Genomic DNA, 20,131 nt, shown 5'->3' with positions numbered 1-20,131 from the left:
TTTGAACCCAGAAAAACCAGTACGTTCCAGTTAACAAATCTGCAAACAACTTGTATAAAAATTCAGAGCTGGTCAGAACTCAGAATTCCTGTCCCATGGCAAATTCCAAAGGTTTGGGGGGAAAATTGTTCCGAATTGGAACAAAAATGCAAAATTTCCTGGGGATTCCAAAACTTCATTGAAGAAAAATCAAAATGACCGTTTGTTCTCACTCGATCGGCTCGACGTGTTTATATTCCGGTTTTATAATTTAAACACGCCAATGCAGCCAAGATGAAAAGAAACGGTTCGATAATTTTCCATTGAATCAGCATTTTCCAATGGAAAACTGTTCCTCTGGAACAATTCCAAACAGCGCGAAGACTGAACTCCTCCGGCTGCAGCCCTGCTGGCTGGGGCAGTGCCGGCTCCCTGGGTCGGGTGTGCTGGTGATCGACAGTCCCTGTCACTCAGCCCTTTCCCGGTGTCACTGCCCGGCCACCCCGCCACTCCCAGTGGGACAGGGCAGTGGTCCCTCTTGACTTTGAAGATGAGGGAACAGCTGGGCACCCCTTGAAGCCAATGGGCAAAGCAAGAAAACACCTGTGGTATGGGGGGAGCTGAGACCTGAGTTAGGTGTAGGAGGGAGGGGGCAGCAGCCCATGGGGGTGGGGGAGAAGGAGCTGAGGCAGTACGGGGCAAACATGAGGGCAGGAGCACTTAGTGGAGGAGGACAGTTGGGCAGAGGCCATCTACTGAGAGGGGTTTGGGAATCCTGGGATCCTCATCTCCCCTGACCTGCATCTCACTGACCAGGAGCAGAGCTCTGGGGAAGGAGGAGGAGCAGTGCCAGCAACTTCACCCCCTTCCTGGCCTTAGGGAGCAGGGCGCAGGAGACGCCAGAGATGGGGTGGGAGCTGCAACTCCTGCTGGAGCACTCTAGCTGCTCCCTGTCTGAGGGGCCAGGCTGCCCCCAGGCGGTGGGGGGAATGGGGGAAGCAGTCAGTCGGGTGAGGATTGCCTGTAGAGGGCTCTGAACACCTGCAGAGTGTTGAATTGGCAGTGTCTGGAACCTCTCCCTCCTTAGCTTTGCGGCCTCCCCTGACCCGGCCTATCTGGTGGGCACCCTCCTCTCACTGTGTATTGCACTGTTCATCTTCACCTCGCATCCCCAGCCATAGGCGCCGACTCCAGGGGTGCTCCGGGGCTGGAGCACCCACAGGGAAAAATTTAATGGGTGCTCTGCACCCACTGGCAGCCAAGCTCCCCAACCCCCCCCCCCGCCCCACCTCCTTCTCCTCCGCCTACCTCCCAGCGCTTCCCACCCGGCTGCCGCCAAACAGCTGTCTGGCAGCATTAGCAGGCTCCAGGAGGGGGGGAGGAATGGGAACGCAGTGTGCTCAGGGGAGGAGGCGGGGAAGAGGCGGGCCAGGGCAGGAATTTGGGGAAGGGGTTGGAATGAGGGTGGGGAAGGGGTGGGAAGAGGCGGGGCCGGGGGCAGAAGGAGAGTCCAGCACCCACGGGAAAGAGGGGTAGTCGGCACCTATACCCCCTGCGCTCTTCAGATGTGAGCACTTGAGCATGAGAAGGAAGGTTCCCTGGAAGCTACTGCAGGGTCTCTTACACCTTCCTCTGAAGCAGCCGGCACTGGCCACTGTCAGAGACAGGCCGCTGGTCTGGACAGACCCTGGGTCTAGCGTGGCCAATTTTGGTTGGACGTATTCCCAGAGGTTTTGTCACATGACATACTCTTTAATGAAAGAGTAATCTTGAATTCCTGGAGACTCCAGGACAATCCTGGAAGCTTGGCAACCCTATGATGGGACCACAAACGTTTAAGCAAACGATGCTTAAAGCCCTGGGGCCTCCTCTGTGTAGCAGGCGATAGCGAAAGCCTCAGATGGGGACTGGGTTACCTTTTTGAGGTGGTGTTTTGCTGACTCAGGTTGGAGTTGACAGACCCTGTCTCCGGCTCCCCGAGTGACTCCTGACTGAGGGTGGCAGGGATGGCCAGTATCGTCTGGCGAAGAAGTTTGATTTTGCTGATCTTGATAACTTCGTACAATGCCGCTAGCAGCAGAACCACCAGCACCGAGAGCACCATCCCTGCAAGGCAAACACCATTCAGATTGACCAGCAAGAGAGTCAGGACCATCCTTGCAACGGAAGGACCATTTAACTTGCCACGAAGCAGCGAGTGTTTCATGGGACTCTGAACAGTAAGTTTTAGAGGGAGTCCCTTCTTCTAAGGAAGTTTCCTGATCAAATACAGTAGCTGATCCTCAGCATCTGCCTTCCCCCCACCCTTATTCCACTCTTCATCCCCATCCCATCAGGCTGCAAAGCTCCAATCCAGTAGGAAAGGGGCAGTGGTGCTTCTAGTGACATCTGCCTCTACCCACCCCAACGGGTCTCCCCATCTCTTCTGCTCTGCTCATCCCAGATGGGGCCAGAACCTCTTCCGAGTGAAGGACACGGGGTACAAAGTTCTTCTTGAGCCCTCTGGCAGAACTGCCCACTTTCCATTTCATAATGGCACCCCCTCCCCGCACCTTAGCATTGCTGGAGTGGCAGCAGGCCGGTGTGTGATTCACTGATCAGTCCTCTTGAGACTGTGCAAATCACTGTATATTCTCTGGGCATCTTCCCCCAAGTCCCATCCCAATCTGTGACCAAACCAATACTCTTCCCCTGCTATGGGAGACTTAGAGGCTGAGTTTAAACACTCTCTTAGTCTTCTGCTAGGTTTCTTTGTAGCTTTTATTGGCATTGTTTTATGCATAAATGTAGTGCTTGTGTACATGGTATAATGGATAAGGCAGGGATGTGATAAATAACTGCTCTACATCCTCATTTGTCTCCTCCCTCGCTGTCCCAGTCGTGGCCCACTCTGGAGCAGAGATGGCCAGCTGTTGTAATTTGTGCCTATCAAATGTGTGCTGTGCGTCAATCCCTACTGAGCAATAGCGTGGACCATCTTTCAGTGGCTTGTGATGTAGTAGCGACAGTTTGGGGCATTCAGTGAATTCCACACGGAGAGATCAGGGCTATTCTGGGGGACAGGAGGGGACCTCCGGAGATCAGGCGTGGGGCTGGGGGCAGGCAGTGGGTTTGTATAGAATGGTGGAGAACACATTCTCTGTTGGAATTTTTCTGTGCATGCAAGTTCCTATTCTCCCAGTCCATGATTTGGTGTCTGTCACTACAGCGAAAACAGTGAGTAAACTGAATAGCCGCCCTTATTCCCTCCTCTACTTATCACCTACTCAGCACAGATTATGGCCTCTGCTAGAGTAAACATGAACAAACTACATAGCTGATAGCCTCAGAGAGCAGCTGATTATGGGTGGTTATGTTTTACAGTACAAATTACTTGGGTCTAATTTCTATCGCTCAGGGGTGGGAATAATCCACAGATTCTGTTCTTACCTGCAGGGGTGTGGACATTCCAGAAGTCAAACAAAAGTACCACCTTGTCGGAGAAGTAGAAATACATCTGGCGGAGAAGCAAAGCAAAGGCAAAAGTTAGGAACTGGATTGGGGTGGAATGTAGAAACAGTAACCCCATCTCTTACCAGCCGGTGCCAGATTTCCAGCTGTAGAGAGAGACTCATGATCGCTAATTACAGCATCTCATAGATGGGGCCTCAGCACCTTTTATAAATGATAGTAAAAACATTTCTTCAAGTGAGTTTAGTGTTGATAAAAGTTGCCAGGTTGAGAGGCCAGAGAGTCTCCGCGTATGGACAGAATGGGAGGAGCACGGCCAATACACAGAGTGAGTAAAGGTAGACAGACATGGCAACTTCCGGCAACATTTTGGGAGAGCTGACTGAATTAAGTTTAAATAGCTTTGGGGCCCATTGTATTACAAATGCAAAGTGGACGTGTTATTGTGGGATTGTGCATAACTTCTCTAGGGGGGCGGACGGAGCCAATGTAAACCCTGCTGGGAAGTGTTATGAGCTTCAAAGGACTGCTTTACAGATTGGGCCAGACAAGGAGGCACTGTCAGGTTGAACCAAGCGGATTTCCTAGGAAATATCTGGAGGGAGGGGAATGCAGATGCCCAACTCCAGACCCAAGCTTTTGAGCTGCTGTCGGGCAGATTACCTCTTCCTGGTCTCTGCAGATCAAAGATAAAGAAGGGACTCACCGGCTAAGTCTACGCTACGAGCTAGGGGTGTGGTTCCCCTGCTCGCATACACATGCTCACGCTCTCATCAAGCAAGGAGGAGTATGAATAACAGTGTAACCACAGTGGGCAGCATGGATAGAGGCAGTGGGGGCACAGCTGAGCCGTGCCGAGTACATACCCACCGGTTTCAGGCAGTGTTCGTGTTCTGAGCAAAAGCTGTCATCAATTTGTGACCACAGAAAACTCGCCTGGTGGAGGCTGAAGGACTATTCACCTGCCAGAGCCCATGCTGGCGTTGGGGAGAAGGGCGGATCGCTGGTAAGCTTATTAGCTGGCGTGTAAGTTCTTTTATCGTTTTAATGTGTTTTCTCTGTAATGCTTTCACCTGAAGAATAACTGTGCTTGCTTGCAAAGGGCAGTGTGGTCACTTATAGCTGTGGGCAAGTATGCTGTTTATAGCCACTGAGGAGAAAGCAAAGCAGGCCTGCTTAGGCAGTCTGACTTGCTGGGGAACTCACAGCGAACACAGGGAACTGTGCAGCCTGGTCAGGAGGGAGCGAGACGCAGGTCTCTGACCGAGAGGTGAGGGCTGGGACCTGGGAACCTAAGAGTGGGTGCCCTTATAGACTCATAGACTTTAAGGTCAGAAGGAACCGTTATGATCTTCTAGTCTGACCTCCTGCACAACACAGACCACAGAATCTCACCCACCCACTCCTGTAACAAATCCCTGACCTATGTTTGAGCTATTGAAGTCCTCAACTTGTGGTTGGACCACGGAGGGGGAATACAGGTGCCCTTTCCCTGGACTGTGACAGAAGGGACCACTGTTAAGGTTCTGTCTAAATATCTTAGGTACTTACATGACCCCCATTATCATGGCATCTGAGCACCTCCCAGTCTTTATCCCTGTGAGGTGCTGTTATCCCCATTTTACAGATGGGGAACAGAGACTAAGTGACATGTCCAAGGTCACCCAGGAAGTCTGTAGGAGAACAGGGAATTGAGTCTAGGTCTCCTAAGTCCTAACCACTGGGCCATCCTTCCCCTTCAGTTAGGAGGTACTGCTCAGCCTCTGTAGCACGTCCAGCCCTTGGCCTGGCAGCGGGGACGCCCACAGGTGTGTAGCTTGTGATGCAGATGCCGCCTGTCCATTATGAATCGGGCTGAGACCAGCAACTCAGGTCGTAGGCCTCCAAGGTGCGTGTTAAGGAGTGGGACGTTTCCATCCAGCTCTGTGCACGTTCTCTCTCTCTAGGCTAGCTACTCTGTGCTCCTCATGGTGGTAGCTAGGGTCCAGCACAGGCCAGGAGCTGCTGCGGTGTGCATGGCGCAGTTCATCTGTTGGAACGTGCTATCCCTCACGGCCCAGGTTGCTCTGGATGTTTTTCGCCCAGCTGTTAATTGGTTTTCATATTCTCCTCCTTTCCTCCAGTTATCAGGGCCGCCTGGGCATGGAGTGTTGTGGAGGGGTACACCAGCTCCTCCTGCATCACTGCCATTGTGCGTCTTGGTCTGGAGCCAGTTTAGGCTCCTAAATGAGCCTGAGCCCTAGAGATTGCACAGGGCCGATATCTAGGCGCCAGATGTGCTCCTGTGGAAACAGGGAGGAGCAAACTGAATTGCCCCATCTGCAGCGGCACTGGAAGGGAGGAACTCCCCACTGCAGAAGGGCAGCAGCTGTGCTGCCCATGCCCACTCCCAGGGTGCCACCCAAAGCTGCCCTCCCTTACGTTCTGCTGAAGCCCTACAGGATCCTTCCTGGGAGAGCTATTGAATGAGCGTGTCTCATTGATGGCCTGGCCCTGCCCCCTTCCTGGCATGCGCTGTTCAGCTCCTGGTCCGCGGCTGGAGGGCTTGTAATTGGCTTCTGCTGTCTTATGCCCACTTTCAAGGCAGATTTTTTGCAGCCTGGTGGGGGCAGGTGCAAGAGGTTCGATTTGAAATAAATAAAAGGCTGGGCGGCCGGCCTGGGGGCTGAAATCCTCCTTCTCTGCACCATGAGCAGTTAGGTACAGAATTCCCCACATGCCGCCCCCAGTGCAGCCCAACCCTGGTCTGGAGAGGCCACCTCTGGAGGTGATGGTGGTTCTTGGCTTCTTTCTGAGACTGCCAACAGAGGAAGTCATGGGTGATGGGTCCTATGAGCTGGCTACTTATCTGATCTGTTCCCACCACTTCCTTCTCTACAGGTTTCAGCCAGCCAGCAAATGATGATTGTTGTTGCTTGGAGCCAAGTCAGTGAATGGCTCCGGTTTCCCATTTCCTCACCCCTGAGCCATCCAGTCCCCCTCTCTCCTGCTCCTTCCAGCCCCTCACCCAGGGGCGGCTCCAGGCACCAGCGCAGCAAGCGCGTGCCTGGGGCGGCAAGCCGCGGGGGGCGGCCTGCCGGTTGCTGTGAGGGCGGCAGTTAGGCGGCCTTCGGTGGCACGCCTGCGGGGGGGGGTCCGCCGGTCCCGCGGCTTCGGCGGCAGGCAGCCAAAGGGGCGGGACCGGCAGATCACACACAGGCGTGCCGCCGAAGGCCGCCTAACTGCCATGCTTGGGGAGGCAAAAAACATAGAGCCGCCCCTGCCCTCACCCTTCCCTTCCCCCACCTCTTTATCTCAGGGCAGGCCCCTCTGCTTTGGCAAAGTCTCTTCCAGGTGATCACACAGTGGAGAGGTTCCACTAACAACAAAAAGCAACCTCCGAGGATTGAGCGAGCTCGCGCTCTGCCTTCATTTCTCCAAAGCCTCGTTGGGCACCGAAGTATCAGAGATCATTGATTTACTTCTGTAAACCTCTCGGAACTGCATGACGTTGCGGAACCAAACTGAAGGGCTCTTAGCAGGTTTGCCTCTTGGCAGATCCCTCCTGTACTGGCTCTTCACTTCAAAGGGCGAATTCAGTTTGCTCCACTTCTGTTTGAGCTCCGCCCTCGGAGAGGGGAAGCCACCTTGCACTAAGACCGAGGCCAGGCAGAACAGAATCAGGTGTGGGGAAGGGATTGACGGTTTGGGAACGCGGAGCACTCACAACTCCCACTGAAATCAGTGGATCTCAAACACTTCCAAAAATCAGCCCCAAGGTGCTTGGTATGTTAGAGGGAGTGAGTCGTGATGCATGCTGTACTCTTGCACTTATATAGCTGTTTGCAAGCATGAATAAAGCCTCACGGGATTGTTGGGGGGGGGGGAGCAGGTAGGGGGTTGCATTTTATAAGTAAACTGAAGCATGGAGAGGATAAGAAACCTAACTATGGTTACACAGCAAATCAAGAATAGAACCCAGGAGTCCTGGCTCCGACCTAGTTCTTACAACAGGGGTGGGCAAACTTTTTGGCCCGAGGGCCACATCTGGGAATATAAATTGTATGGCGGGCCATGAATGCTTACAAAATTGGGGTTGGGGTGCAAGCTGAGGAGTTTGGGGTGCAGGAGGGTGCTCTGGGCTGGGACCGAGGGGTTTGGAGGGCGGGAGGGGGATCAGGGCTGGGGCAGGGGGTTGGGGTGTAGGGGAAGGTCAGGGTGCAGGCTCTGGGCAGCGCTTACCTCAAGGGGCTCCAGGAAGCAGCGGCATGTCCCTTCTCTGGCTCCTATGCGGAGGCGCAGCCAGGCGGCTCTGCACGCTGCCTGTCCGCAGTTCCTGGCCAATGGGAGCTGCGGGGGTGGCGTGCAGAACGGAGCCCCCTGGCTGCCCCTACATGGAAGAACTGGAGTGGGGCCATGCCACTGCTTCTGGGACCTGCGTGGAGTGGCCCCCAACCCTGCTCCCCGACTGGAGCGCCAGAGCAGGGCAAGCCCCAGACCCCACTCCCCAGTGGGAGCTCGAGGGCTGGATTAAAATGGCTGGTGGGCCGAATCCGGCCCATGGGCCGTAGTTTGCCCACCCCTTCTTACAAAGATAGTATCGTTATCCCCATTTTACAGATGGGGAAACCGAGGCACCGAGTAGCGACATGACTTGCCCACATGATTTGACTTGTTTTCTCTCACTTTTAACGCAGCCTCAGTCAGCATGTAGAGCGTGATCCTGACCGGAGCCCTTGCTCATCAGGACTGCAGCACACTCAGCAGGAGGCCCGTGGTCTGGCCAGACGAAAAGGAGCAACCTTGAGTTTGACCTTGGCGAGGCCGAGCTAATGGCAGGCAGTGAGAAGGGTGCCATGTGTCTCAAGCAGCTGGCCAGCCGTCCTGATTACAGCCAGTCAGCTCAGCTACTGAGAGTCAAGGCAGTTTCACTCCTCCGTGGAGCAGAGCGGTTTCAATGCCTGTGCAAAAAGCAACAGAGTCCTGTGGCACCTAATAGCTTATAGCATCCTTTGCACTGGGAGTTTAGGAGAGATTCTCCAGTGGGGTGCTTTTCTCTGTGGGAGGCCCATGGTGACTTACCAGTAGGGCTAGGGAAAATCCACAACACTAGGAGTTAAGGCAGATCCCTCCAAAAGCAGCATTAGGCTGGTAACGCCGCATTCACCGTGGAAAGAGAGCGGAACCAGGTACCAGTAAGGGTTGGGAAATGGGGGGCTGTTTCTATGTTAATGCATCATTTTGTGAACTTCCTAGCATGAAAACAGGGGCTTTCCAGGATTATGCACTACAGTGTGTGGATTTCAATAGAACCTGTCCACTCTCTCCCACATGCACATGGTAGTCTGAGGCCTAGACTATGAGAAAAGTTTTTTTTCCCCAATAGAACTGGCTCAATCAAGCTAGTTTAAGTTGATGGAAAAACCCCACTTAGCATTGATAAATGCAGTTTAACCCCCTTGGCTTGAATTTAGCAGGCTGCAGAAGGACTTAACCTTGCTGAAAAAAGCACCTTTGTTCCTAGTCTAGACAGATCCTCAGGTGCAGCAGGTGGTGGACAGACTTCCAACCCGGTATGTGCTGGGAGCTCCTGTGCGAGGACTTTGGAAGGTCCTGAAAAGGGGGACACACTGCAGGCCATTCAGATGCCACCTGAGGCCATTAGCCTATAGCAGGGGTCGGCACCGTTCGGCACGCGGTTCACCAGGGTAAGCACCCTAGCGGGATGGGCCAGTTTATTTACCTGCTGACGCGGCAGGTTCGGCCGATCGCGGCCCCCACTCGCTGCGGTTCGCCGTCCCGGGCCAATGGGGGCGGCGGGAAGCGGCGTGGGCCAAGGGATGTGCTGGCCGCGGCTTCCCGCCGCCCCCATTGGCCCGGGACGGCGAACCGCGGCCAGTGGGGGCTGCAATCGGCCGAACCTGCCGCGTCAGCAGGTAAATAAACTGGCCCGGCCCGCTAGGGTGCTTACCCTGGCGAGCCGCGTGCCGAACGGTGCCGACCCCTGGCCTATAGCCTTGTGGTTAGAGCACAGCACTGGGAGGCCAAAGACTTGGACTTTTCTCCTAGCTGCCACTTGCCCTCTCTGTGTGACCTTGGGCAAATCACTTCGTCCAAGCCAGAAAGTCACTTCCTCTGAACATGGAGCACTTTTCTCCAGCCACGCACAAGACTTTCCTCCTAAGAAGGGAAGGCTTCAGATAGCACAGGAACCACTCTGGTAAGATCTCTCTCTTCTGCCTACAGATAAATGCATGGCCGCTGTATGTTCCTGCATCTTACTCAGACCTGGTCATCTACGGGCAATGCTACCAATTTCTAAACCAAGGTTCTCTTTCTGGACCCAGCCAGTCTCATCTGAATGCCCAGTTTTACAAAACCAATGCTGCTTCCTGCAGTAAACGGCTTTCATCATGTTGCAATTGCACCATGATTAAGGTTGATGGGCACGTATCTCACGTGGTGCACTGAACCTCCTATGTATATGGCGCCATAATTGCTTGGATTCTTGTTCCTTTGGCTTTGCTGAAGGAAAAAGAAAAAGTTGTTCAATCAGATGCCCCGAAGACAAGGGACAGATTTTACCTTGACGTACCCAGTCAGTGTTAACCTTAGACCTCCTCCTCCCCCAGGGTTGACCTCCATTGGCTACACCGAGGTTATAAAGCACTTGTGCCTGGTTTCCATTAGCATTTTACACCCAGAGATGCATTTTTAGCTCTTTTTGCAGTGAAGGCCTAGCCTTTGCCTTGTTAATTACATGCCACATACAACTGCAGCGTTTGCTAATGACATGAGCAGATGATGCATTTTGTACAATAATCTCCATTATGCATCTGAAGGGACCTGCCTGGGCTAGAAATATTGCCTAATAGCTGTAGTATTCATCCAGTAAACAGGATCTAATTATATGCTTAGTCTGTACATTGTGAAGTGCATATTATCACCTGTAATTGGCTCATTCTTTTGAATTCTCTTTGGCAGCAGATTTATAATAATAGTGTTTAAATGAGACTATATTAGGACTTGGCATACTTAACCCATCAATCTCAAACACTTCACTACGGTGGTAGCGTTATTTTCCCCTTTCAAATGGGAAAATGTGAGCGCAGAAATATTCAGAGACTTGCCCAGGGTGTCTCAGCCAGGATTTGAACCCAGATCCCTGGACTTTTAGTCCTGTACTCAGTCCACTAATTACATTTACCACCTTCAAATGCACGAATCCTGCTGGTGGTAACTGGGCCATTTGTTTTTGTCTGAAGGGCTCTGGCTGGAATCCTAAACTGGGGATTGGATGGCATTTTGTCTTCTGGTTGGCCTTTTCCTTTCCACGTGCTGCAAGATGAGAAACTGGCTATCCCTAACTCAGGAGGAAACGCTACACGCTGTAAGGACAGAGCTCTGCTCCCTGGGCCAAATCTCCCTGGCACATTTCCTATGCAAGGAGGCTGGGGGCTGGTTTACCCCCAGCCCAAGTTAGAGGGATGCTGTAATTGGCAGCCAGGCTACTGAAGACCCCTATGGGCTGCTCCAGCTGTTCCCAGATGCCAGGGTTTAGGAACACCCCTGCCAAGACTCACCCCCCTCCCCTGATACTCCTGAAACTGGGGCTCTCTGGGTGTGGTACAGAGCTGGATATGCGTACTGGGCTGCCCCCCTGCATTGGATATATTTCTCAGGAGCACCTATGGCTACTTTATAGTTCCTTCATGGTGGCTGTGGTGTTGTGAAGAAGCCATGGGGCACCCAAGAATTGGGTTTCTCTTGTGTCCTGTCACTGTGAGTCAGTGGCAGGAAGACCGTTCCTTTGCTGAATCCGGCTACTCCTCAGCACCGCTGCTACTCCCACAGAGAGTCAGAAGGGGAGGACGGGCTTGGGGTGAAGGGGCAGGATCGGAGCCATCCTCCATCTCTGACTTCCTGTGTGACCGTGAGCAAGCTAGAGCGTCTCTCTGTGAAATGGGGAGGGGACTTCCCTAGTGGGGCCATAATGAGCGTCCAACAACTTGAGATGATCTGGTACTAAAGCACTTAGTGCCACAACATGGACTCCTTGGATTGTCGCTAAAGAGCTGTTATGTGTTGTTCATTTGTATTGCAGGAGCACGCGAGCCCCAGTCATGGCCCGGGACCCTGTTGTGCGAGGCGCTGTATGGTGAGACCAGGGACGGCTTTAAGCCGATTCGGCTGATTCCCCAGAATGGGGCCCCGCGCCTAAGAGGGCCCCACGACGTCCGGGGCTGCCGGCGGAGAGGGAAAAATAAATAAATAAATAAAATAAAAGACGCATCCTGCGTCTCCCCCCTCCCTCCAGTGCTTGTGCTGCCATACAGCTGATCAGAACAAGCCTGGGAGGGAGGGGGGAGGAGGAGGAATGCGACATGCTGGGGAGGAGGTGGGGCCAGGGCGGGGATTTGGGGAGGGATCCAATGGGGCAGTGAGGGGGCGGGGTTGGGGCGGGGATTTGGTGAGGGATCCAATGGGGCAGGGAGGGGGTGGAGTCAGGGCGGGGCCATGGCAGAGTTTGGGCGGAGGGCGGTGCACGAGACAATTCGCGTCCCGGCGTGGGGCCCCACACCTGCTAAAGCCGGCCCTGGTTGAGACAATGGGGGTGGGTTCCAAACATACCGTATGTCTGCCCAGGAGTTGGCTAAATCTGCCGGTAGAGTGCAGTGTAAGGGAATGTCTACACTTAAATCACTAGAGCTCTGTCACTGCAGTGCCTGGTATAGACACTACCTAGGTGACGCGAGGGTTTCTCATATCCACCTTCCTGAGCGGTGGTAGCGAGGTGGATGGCAGAATTCTTCCACTGACCTAGTGCTGTCTACACCGGGGATTAGGTCTGTATAACTACATCTCGCCAGGGTTTGGATTTTCCACGCCCCTGGGAGACGCAAGCCTACGATACAAAGATGGGCTACGGATTCTTGCGAAGAGGCAATACACTCTGCAGTTCTCCCTCCCCAGTCCATTCACACACCGGCATTTTATGTCAGAAGATACGTCTCCACCGAGCCGAGAGGTATAATTCCCAGCCCGGGTCGACAGAGACATGCTCGCTCTCTAGCAGTGCGGCTGTGGTGACATGGGTGACAGCTCAGACTAGCCACCCGAGTACAATCCCGCCTGACCCTCTGGGGACTGACTCGTCCGGCTAGCCTGAGCCACCCCACTGTCCATGCTGTCATAGCCACACTGCTAGTTTTAGGGCTAGCTCAAGCACAAGCAGTGCATGTCTGTGTCTCCACACTGGGAATTACACCTGCCAGTTGCAGTGTACGCAGAGAGCACGCTCCGTTTCACACAGGACGAAGTGATCCTGCATGGCCGGCCGGGAGCCAGGTGCCAGCAGATGATCTGCGCAATACAGTAGAACTTCAGAATTACGAATACCTCGGGCATGGAGGGTGTTCGTAACTCGCAACAAAACGCTATGGTTGTTCTTTCAAAAGTTTACAACTGAACATTGACTTAATACAGCTTTGAAACTTTATTATGCAGAAGAAAAATGCTGCTTTTAACCATCTGAATTTAAACCAAACAAGCACAGAAACAGTTTCCTTTTTTTAAACTTTCCCTTTATTTATTTTTTTAGTAGTTTATGTTTAACACAGCACTGTACAAATTTGGGTTTATTTGGTTTTTTGGGGTCTCTGCTGCTGCCTGATTGTGTACTTCTGGTCCTAAACGAGGTGTGTGGTCGACTGGTCAGTTCGTAACTCTGGTGCGCCTAACGCTGAGGTTCTACTGTACGTCACTACACAGCCCCACAACGGGCTTTGTTGGGTCCTTTCACAGCCAATCCAAGGCCTGGGCTACAGTTAAAACTATGGCACTTGCCGTAGCTATGCAGACCTAACCCCCCGTGTAGACACAGCTAGTCTGACAGAAGAACGCTGTCACAGTTCAGGGTAACTACACCTGTATTCCCCCTCCATGGTCCTTCAAGAGCATCCACTCTAGGCTGCCGGCTCCTTGGTCTAATTTTGGTTGTTGGGATTAGTGTGTGGCTGTGATATACAGGAGGTCAGACTAGATGAGCTGGTGGTCCCGTCTGGCCTTGAACTCTGTGACTCTCTCCCTTCTTACTAGGGTTTTTCCAGGCAGCATAGTTCCCTGCGTGCATTGTGTTATTCCCCAGCAAGTGAGACTTCCTACACAGGCCTGTTCTGCTTTCTCCTCAGTGGCTATAAACAGTGTAATTTCCCACAGTTATAAATGACCACACAACCCCTTCTAAGCAAGCACGTTTACTGTCAAGGTGAAAGCATTCCAGAGAAAATAATAAAAGAACCCACATGCACGGCCATAATCTTACCAGAGATGATCCCCCACCCGCGGCTCCAACAAGAGCCCTGGCAGGTAAAGCGTTCTTCAGAAAAGACCCTTGCTGGGGGTTGTAGTTACAAGTTCATAACAGCTGTTAGCTCAGGTCAAGCAACCCCATGAATCTGTGAGGACCTCCCATATGCAGCTCGAGGCTTTGACCTTCAGATGCTGGGAATGGATAATCAACAGACAATGGGATTCTCCTTAGGATGTAGCTTCAAAAGGTTGGGTCTGGAGGTAGGAATTTGCATTCGTCTCTTCCCAACTATTTCTGAGGAAACCCACTCAACTTCACAGGTTCCTCGGGATTGGGCACGTTGTTTAAAATAGTTATTGGATGCTCATAACACTTGCCAGGATTCACACTGGCCACATCCTACCCCTCCCTGCCTGAGAAGTTACAGACAAGTCCACAATGGTACATAAACCGGGCACTGGTAATGCAAGGCACTCCAAAGAGACTTACATTTAATTCAATCAGGCTTTTCAAGGATATTGCAGGAATGCTTCCGTTGACCTAGCTACCGTCATTCAGGGAGATAGAGCTCATACAGCGATGGCAAAGCCCCTTCTGTCATAGGAGTCTGCTTCTACACGGCGGGGTTATGGCATCATAGCTATGCCTCTATAGCATCCCTAGTGTAGACATGGCCCAGGTGTCACCATGCAAAAAGCTAAATGATGCAAGCCTCTTCCAAGAGAGGAAGTTAACCCATTAGTGCAGGCAGAGAACGGTGACGCTAACACAGCCAAAGTGCTCTGACTACCACAAGGAGCATTGACCATGCAGGGCCCCAAAGTGAGCACCCATGGTCCTTGGCCCAGTGATCGTACTGTGTAAAATCAGACATGACCCAACAAGCAGTCATTGGGGGTGGATCCAGCACATAGACCGGGTATTTGATGCCCGGCATTATGTAAAGGAAGTTGCTTCGTTAGTTGGATTGTGGAAGCCATAACTACGGGGTTATACAAGGGCTTCTCTGCACACACAGATTGCAGCCAGGTAGCTTAAGTCAGCTAACGGTTTTAGACCGGTGCAAACCCATGCATGGGCACACTTATATCTGTTTAAAACTTGATATATTGGAGTAGCTTGAACCTAGGAATTTACATGTGCAAGCTAAACCATTATAAGCCAGGTTTAGATCTTTTTAAGAGTCTCCATGCACACGTTTGCACGCAGATAAACCAGTGCAATTCTGGCGTGTCTTCACAGCAGTGTTAACTTGAGGTATCTACACGCAAGTTACTCCTCTCAGGTTGGCCGAGCTCAAATGAGCGGCCACGTTGCAAACCAATACTTGGCTGATGCATCCACACTAGTACTCTACTTCCTCGTGTTCTTTGTGCTGGCAGTCAGCTGAGCGCAGCTTTCCAGGCGATTTGTAGCAGAACTTGTCTGTCCTTTCTGGGCCCGTGGTGGGGAATTATGGGGAGGCATTGGAGGACTGTCCAGAGGCAGTTGAGTGGAGACCACACTACAGAGTGGTCATGTTAGCAGCTGATAAGTTGTGCTGACTTGAGCCTTAGCCTATACCCCATGACAGGCTGGCTAACTTGAATTAAACATGTGTGTGTGTGGACAGGAAGGACTCAAATTAGGGGCAACACTTGAATTGTAAGACAAACCTGTAGTGTGTAGACCAGGCCTATGGTAAAGTTGCACCTGTGCAGCTAAATCAATTTATTTACACCAGTCTAATGCAGACACACACAAATCGGTTTAGCCTCACTAATTTAAGCAAGGTTTAACCCAATTGAAACGATTTAAAAAGAAGTCACCTTAGTTCCACAGTTCACGTTTTCTACTCTAGACCAGACCGAGGGGTTGCACCCAAGATTCCAAAGCTGAACTGTGACAACAGACTGACTCACCTCTGAACGATCCAGACAGCAGGGTTTGGTTGCCTGACTTTCCCACACCTCACACCCACACAAGTGTGTTCCACTCACTGCTATGGAAGTCAGTTCTGTTTACAAGCCATCTCCTTAATTGTAACCAAAACCTGAGCCAAATCACATGGCAAAAAAGGAACTAGAGAGACAGATTTTCCAGTGTTGCAATTCTCTCAGGGGAAATGGACATGTGATATTGGAGGGGGTTTTATGGTCAATGTGTTGTAGCTTTTAAATAATAATACTTTGCATTTACATGGCACCTTTCACCTGAGGATCCCAAAGAACTTTATAATGATTAAGATATTAATATTGCTATTTAAAAACAAAATGTTCATGTGGCTGTCAGGTTGTTAAACAGGATTTGGAGCAAATTGTGTTTAGCTCATTGGTCCTATTTCAAAACAGTGAGGGAGCGTGCCCCGGTGGATAGGGCACTTGACTGGGAGTCAGGAGACCTGGGTCCTAACCTTGCTTTAAACACTGACCACCAGAGTGATCTTGGGCAAGTCATGTCATTGCTCTGTGCCTCGATTTCTCCATCTGTAAAATGGGACTAACTATACTGTTGTTTTTTTTGGAAGCACTGTGCGATGTATGGATGAAAAGTGCTATAGAAGAGCAAATATAATTGTTAAAACTTATTGTAACACAATGTAATAGGAGGAGAGGTATTGGGCTAGATTAATAACCTGCTACCCCAGACTGCTGCTAAGGACTGCATGAGATTTCAGCTAGATGGAGGTAATCCTAAAGCCCCAAAGCCTCACTAGTTACTGGGGGTGAGGCACTGAGCATGCTGGCCCAGCTCTTCAAAGATATTTAGGTGCCTAACTCCCATTAGACTATGGTATCTCATTTCACAAGAGAGAAGTCTGAGACCAGAACTCTGGATCCAAATCCCTATTGACATCTGGGGAAAGTTCAGACTTGATTTGGGATCTGAATTTACGGGGCTTGCGTTCATTTCTGCTTTTTAAATATCTGTATCTGATCACAATTGTGTATTGGCTCGACTCTTAGGTGATTCTATGAATTAAATTATCTGACAGTCAAATCACTCCGTAAGAAGCTAATACATCTGAGGATCCAATTAACCAAAGTTAAATTTTAATTCACTACATTTTTTAGCGATAACGTTGAATTGTAGCATTCAGAACCGCCCTCCAAACAGCAGACATTAAATATACACCTCTACCTCGATATAACGCTGTCCTCGGGAGCCAAAAAATCTTACTGCTTTACAGGTGAAACCGCATGATATTGAACGTGCTTTGATCCACCGGAGTGCGCAGCCCGCCCCCCCCGGAGCGCTGCTTTACCGCGTTCTATCCGAATTCGTGTTATATCGGGCCCCGTTATATCAAGGTAGCGGTGTACCAGTGAAATATCCAGTGTGTGTATGTATGATAACTGCTTATCTAATTTGCATGCATGTACTAGAATCTTGACTCCTTTTTGTTACCCTGCACCTGTGGGTTAAACAAATAGCTGGTGACTACACAAAGGATTTGAGAGATTGCAGTTTGGAGTATTACTGTGTTTGCTGTTGCACCCTGTGGAGTAACTCACCCCAGGCCTGGTCTGTACTTAGATCGATCTAGCTCTGTCACTCAGGGCTGTGAAAAATGACCTATCCCCCAGTGTAGATGCAGCTAGAGCAACAGAAGAATTCTTTCCTTGACGTAGCTACCCCTGGTCAGGAGGTGGATTAACTACATCGATGGGAAAAAAACGTTTCCCTCATTGTAGGAAGCATCTATGCTACGCTGAAGTAAATAGGATGAAATTCAATAAGGACAAATGCAAAGTACTCCATTTAGGAAGGAGTAATCAGAAGGAGTACTGCGGAAAAGGATCTGGGAGTCATAGTGGATCGCATGCTAAATATGAGTCAACAGTGTAACGCTGTTGCAAAAAACGCAAACATCGTTCTAGGATGTATTAGCAGGAGTGCTGTAAGCAAGACATGAGAAGTAATTCTTCCACTCCGCACCAATTAGGCTTCAACCGGGGTATTGTGTCCAGTTCTGGGCGCCACTTTTCAGGAAAGATGTGGACAAATTGAAGAATGTCCAGAGAAGAGCAACAAAAATGATGAAAGGTCTAGAAAACATGACCTATGAAGGAAGATTGAAAAAATTGGGTTTGTTTAGTCTGGAAAAGAGAAGACTGAGGGGGGACATGATAATAGTTTTCAAGTTCATAAAAGACTGTTACAAGGAAGAGGGAGAAAAATTCTTCTTCTTCACCTCTGAGGCTAGGACAAGAAGCAATGGGCTGAAATTGCAGCAAGGGTGGTTTAGGTTGGATATTAGGAAAAACTTCCTAACTGTCAGGGTGGTTAAGCACTGGAATAAATTGCCTAGGGAGGTTGCGGAATCTCCATCATTGGGGATTTTTAAGACAAACACCTGTCAGGGATGGTCTAGATAATACTTAGTCCTGCCATGAGTGCAGAGGACTGGACTAGACGACCTCTCAAGGTCCCTTCCAGTCCCATGATTCTATAGTGACAGCTGCAGCTGTATTGCCGTAGCACTTGTAGTGTAGACGTCGCCCCATGAGGCCTGATCCAAACCCCACTGGTGTTACCGAGAGTCTTTACACTGACTTCAATGGACTCTGGATCGGGGCAGGAGTCAGGCTGTCATTACAGTGCTCACAAACGTGTAGTAATAATTGAGAAGAAGAAATTCTATAAACTGGAGTGACTCAGAAAGGCAGCATTTTCCTATGGGAAGTAGCAGAAGCCTCATCATAAGACTCATTCCTAAATAGATTAGACACTCGGTAGACTGCAGGGAACAATCCTGAACCGGTAAGATGACCTTAGCTTAGGTCCTTATCTCCAACTTCAGTGATTCTGTCATTGTTTCCTTACCCCGAAAGGAGATGATTTGCTAAAATGCTGTACACCAGCGGTGCTTTACTGGTATAGGAAAACCAGGGTACTTTCTTGGACACAGATATACTGCACCAGTATAGTAAAATTTTCCACCTATAAGGATAGTTAATCATTGACACAGACTTCCAAGGAAGGTTGGAGGTCACTGGAGATTTTTGAGACCAGGTTAAATAAACAGCTGTCAGGAATGGTCTAGGTAGACCTGGTCCTGTCTGGGTTCAGCAGGCTGGACTAGATGGTGTCTTGAGGTCCTTTCCAGCCCGACATTTCTACGATTCTGTTACACTAAAACTACCCCGCGTGAGCAAAACCATCTACGCCAGTAAGAGCACAGCTGTCGGTATAGTTGCATCTACACTAGGGGCTTTTTCCGGCTTACCTATGTTGGTTAGGGATTACACTTCTTTGCACCCCTGACTGGCATAGCTGCGTTGGCAGAACTCTGTAGGGCAGCCCTGCCCTAAGCCAACCTATGGAAAAAAACAGCTGTGGTGGGGCACGGAGGAGGAGGAGAGAGAAATCCACAAATGGTTAATGGAAAAAGTTTTCATTGGAAAAATAACGTTGAAGAAATCAACGTGATCTTTGGAAAAAAGGCCAAATATCAACATATCTTGAACTAAAAAAAAAGTGGACCCTACCCCTTTATCTAGGACACGGATTCTCAAACGGTCAAGGGTTACTTTGGGGTACATTCAACCCTGGTTAAATCTGCTGAGCACCCCTCACTGAAAGGGCAGCAGAAGCACAGTGGCGGACAGAAGCAAACTGATGGGGAGAGGATAGAGCAGGGGGGAGCTGCAAGCACCAGTGCTAAGGGCTGCGTGCTCAGAAAGTCATAGACCCAAGCAGAGATAATAAACTGCACTGATACAAAACGGGGCTGGTGGGGGGTAGAAGTTACCAAGTACCCCACCCTTTGCACTGTCCTAATGTAGTTACTTCTTGTAACCAAGCACTAGAGCTGCTGCAGGGGAAGGGGTAGGAGTGAGAAGATGATTTTGACCTTAAAGTGGCCCTCCACACAATGACAATATTATATGTTCAGTTGGGCTGAGATGGGCCATTTTTCCAATCAGAAAGCTTAACTGCCAGGTGGGGGCGGAGGGGAAACATTTCCTTCCAGTCCTGAAGCAGTTACACTGCCTCGTGCTGTCCCTAATAAAGTTACTGTGTCAACATCACGCTCCCCTGCCCCCGAATAAACGAGCAGAGCCTTCTCTGGGCAAAACATAACCCTTTCCACTGTCCATCACTTACAATCGGATTGTTACTTCAGTCCCACCAATGTATCGTTTGTATTGGAAGGCAAGCCCGGCTTGTATGTATCATCTGACTCCAACCTGTAGTTTACAGTCCCGGCAGATTTCTAACCCCATCAGCCAGCAAATCTGAAATGTACTTACTTGCATCATCTTGGCTTCTTTATTTCTCCTGTGCAGTGCAACACAGCCAGAAAGAAAGGGAATGTGTAAAGTGACCCCGAAGTGTGATAGCTGCTCCTCCTCTGGAAACTCAATACTTTGCGGTGGGGTGTATGTTTCAATATAGGTCACTTGCAAGCTAGATACAAATCACAGG

The 20,131-nt window shown here is 50.6% G+C and overlaps 1 protein-coding gene and 1 long non-coding RNA gene across 2 annotated transcripts in view; both read right to left on the bottom strand.

Moving 5' to 3' along the window:
• The window catches only part of SLC31A2 (solute carrier family 31 member 2), a 26,116-nt gene extending 5,985 nt beyond the window's left edge, over positions 1-20,131 (bottom strand). The window contains exons 1-3 of the mRNA XM_005309114.5: positions 19,957-20,131; positions 3,409-3,475; positions 1,896-2,085 (exon numbers count right to left, since the gene is read on the bottom strand). Coding sequence (XP_005309171.2) covers positions 1,896-2,085; positions 3,409-3,475; positions 19,957-19,965 — 266 coding nt within the window. The 5' untranslated portion in view covers positions 19,966-20,131. The remainder of the gene's footprint in view (positions 1-1,895; positions 2,086-3,408; positions 3,476-19,956) is intronic.
• On the bottom strand, positions 16,736-19,949 carry LOC135976443 (uncharacterized). The gene is made up of 2 exons (XR_010593550.1): positions 18,930-19,949; positions 16,736-17,762 (listed from the first exon to the last, which is right to left on the bottom strand). It is a non-coding gene; the product is annotated as an uncharacterized LOC135976443 (long non-coding RNA).

This window comes from Chrysemys picta, chromosome 18 (assembly GCF_011386835.1).
Source record: "Chrysemys picta bellii isolate R12L10 chromosome 18, ASM1138683v2, whole genome shotgun sequence".
NCBI lineage: Eukaryota > Metazoa > Chordata > Testudines > Emydidae > Chrysemys > Chrysemys picta.
Note: the sequence above shows the minus strand (reverse complement) of the source record. Positions and strands in the feature narration are given on the sequence as shown.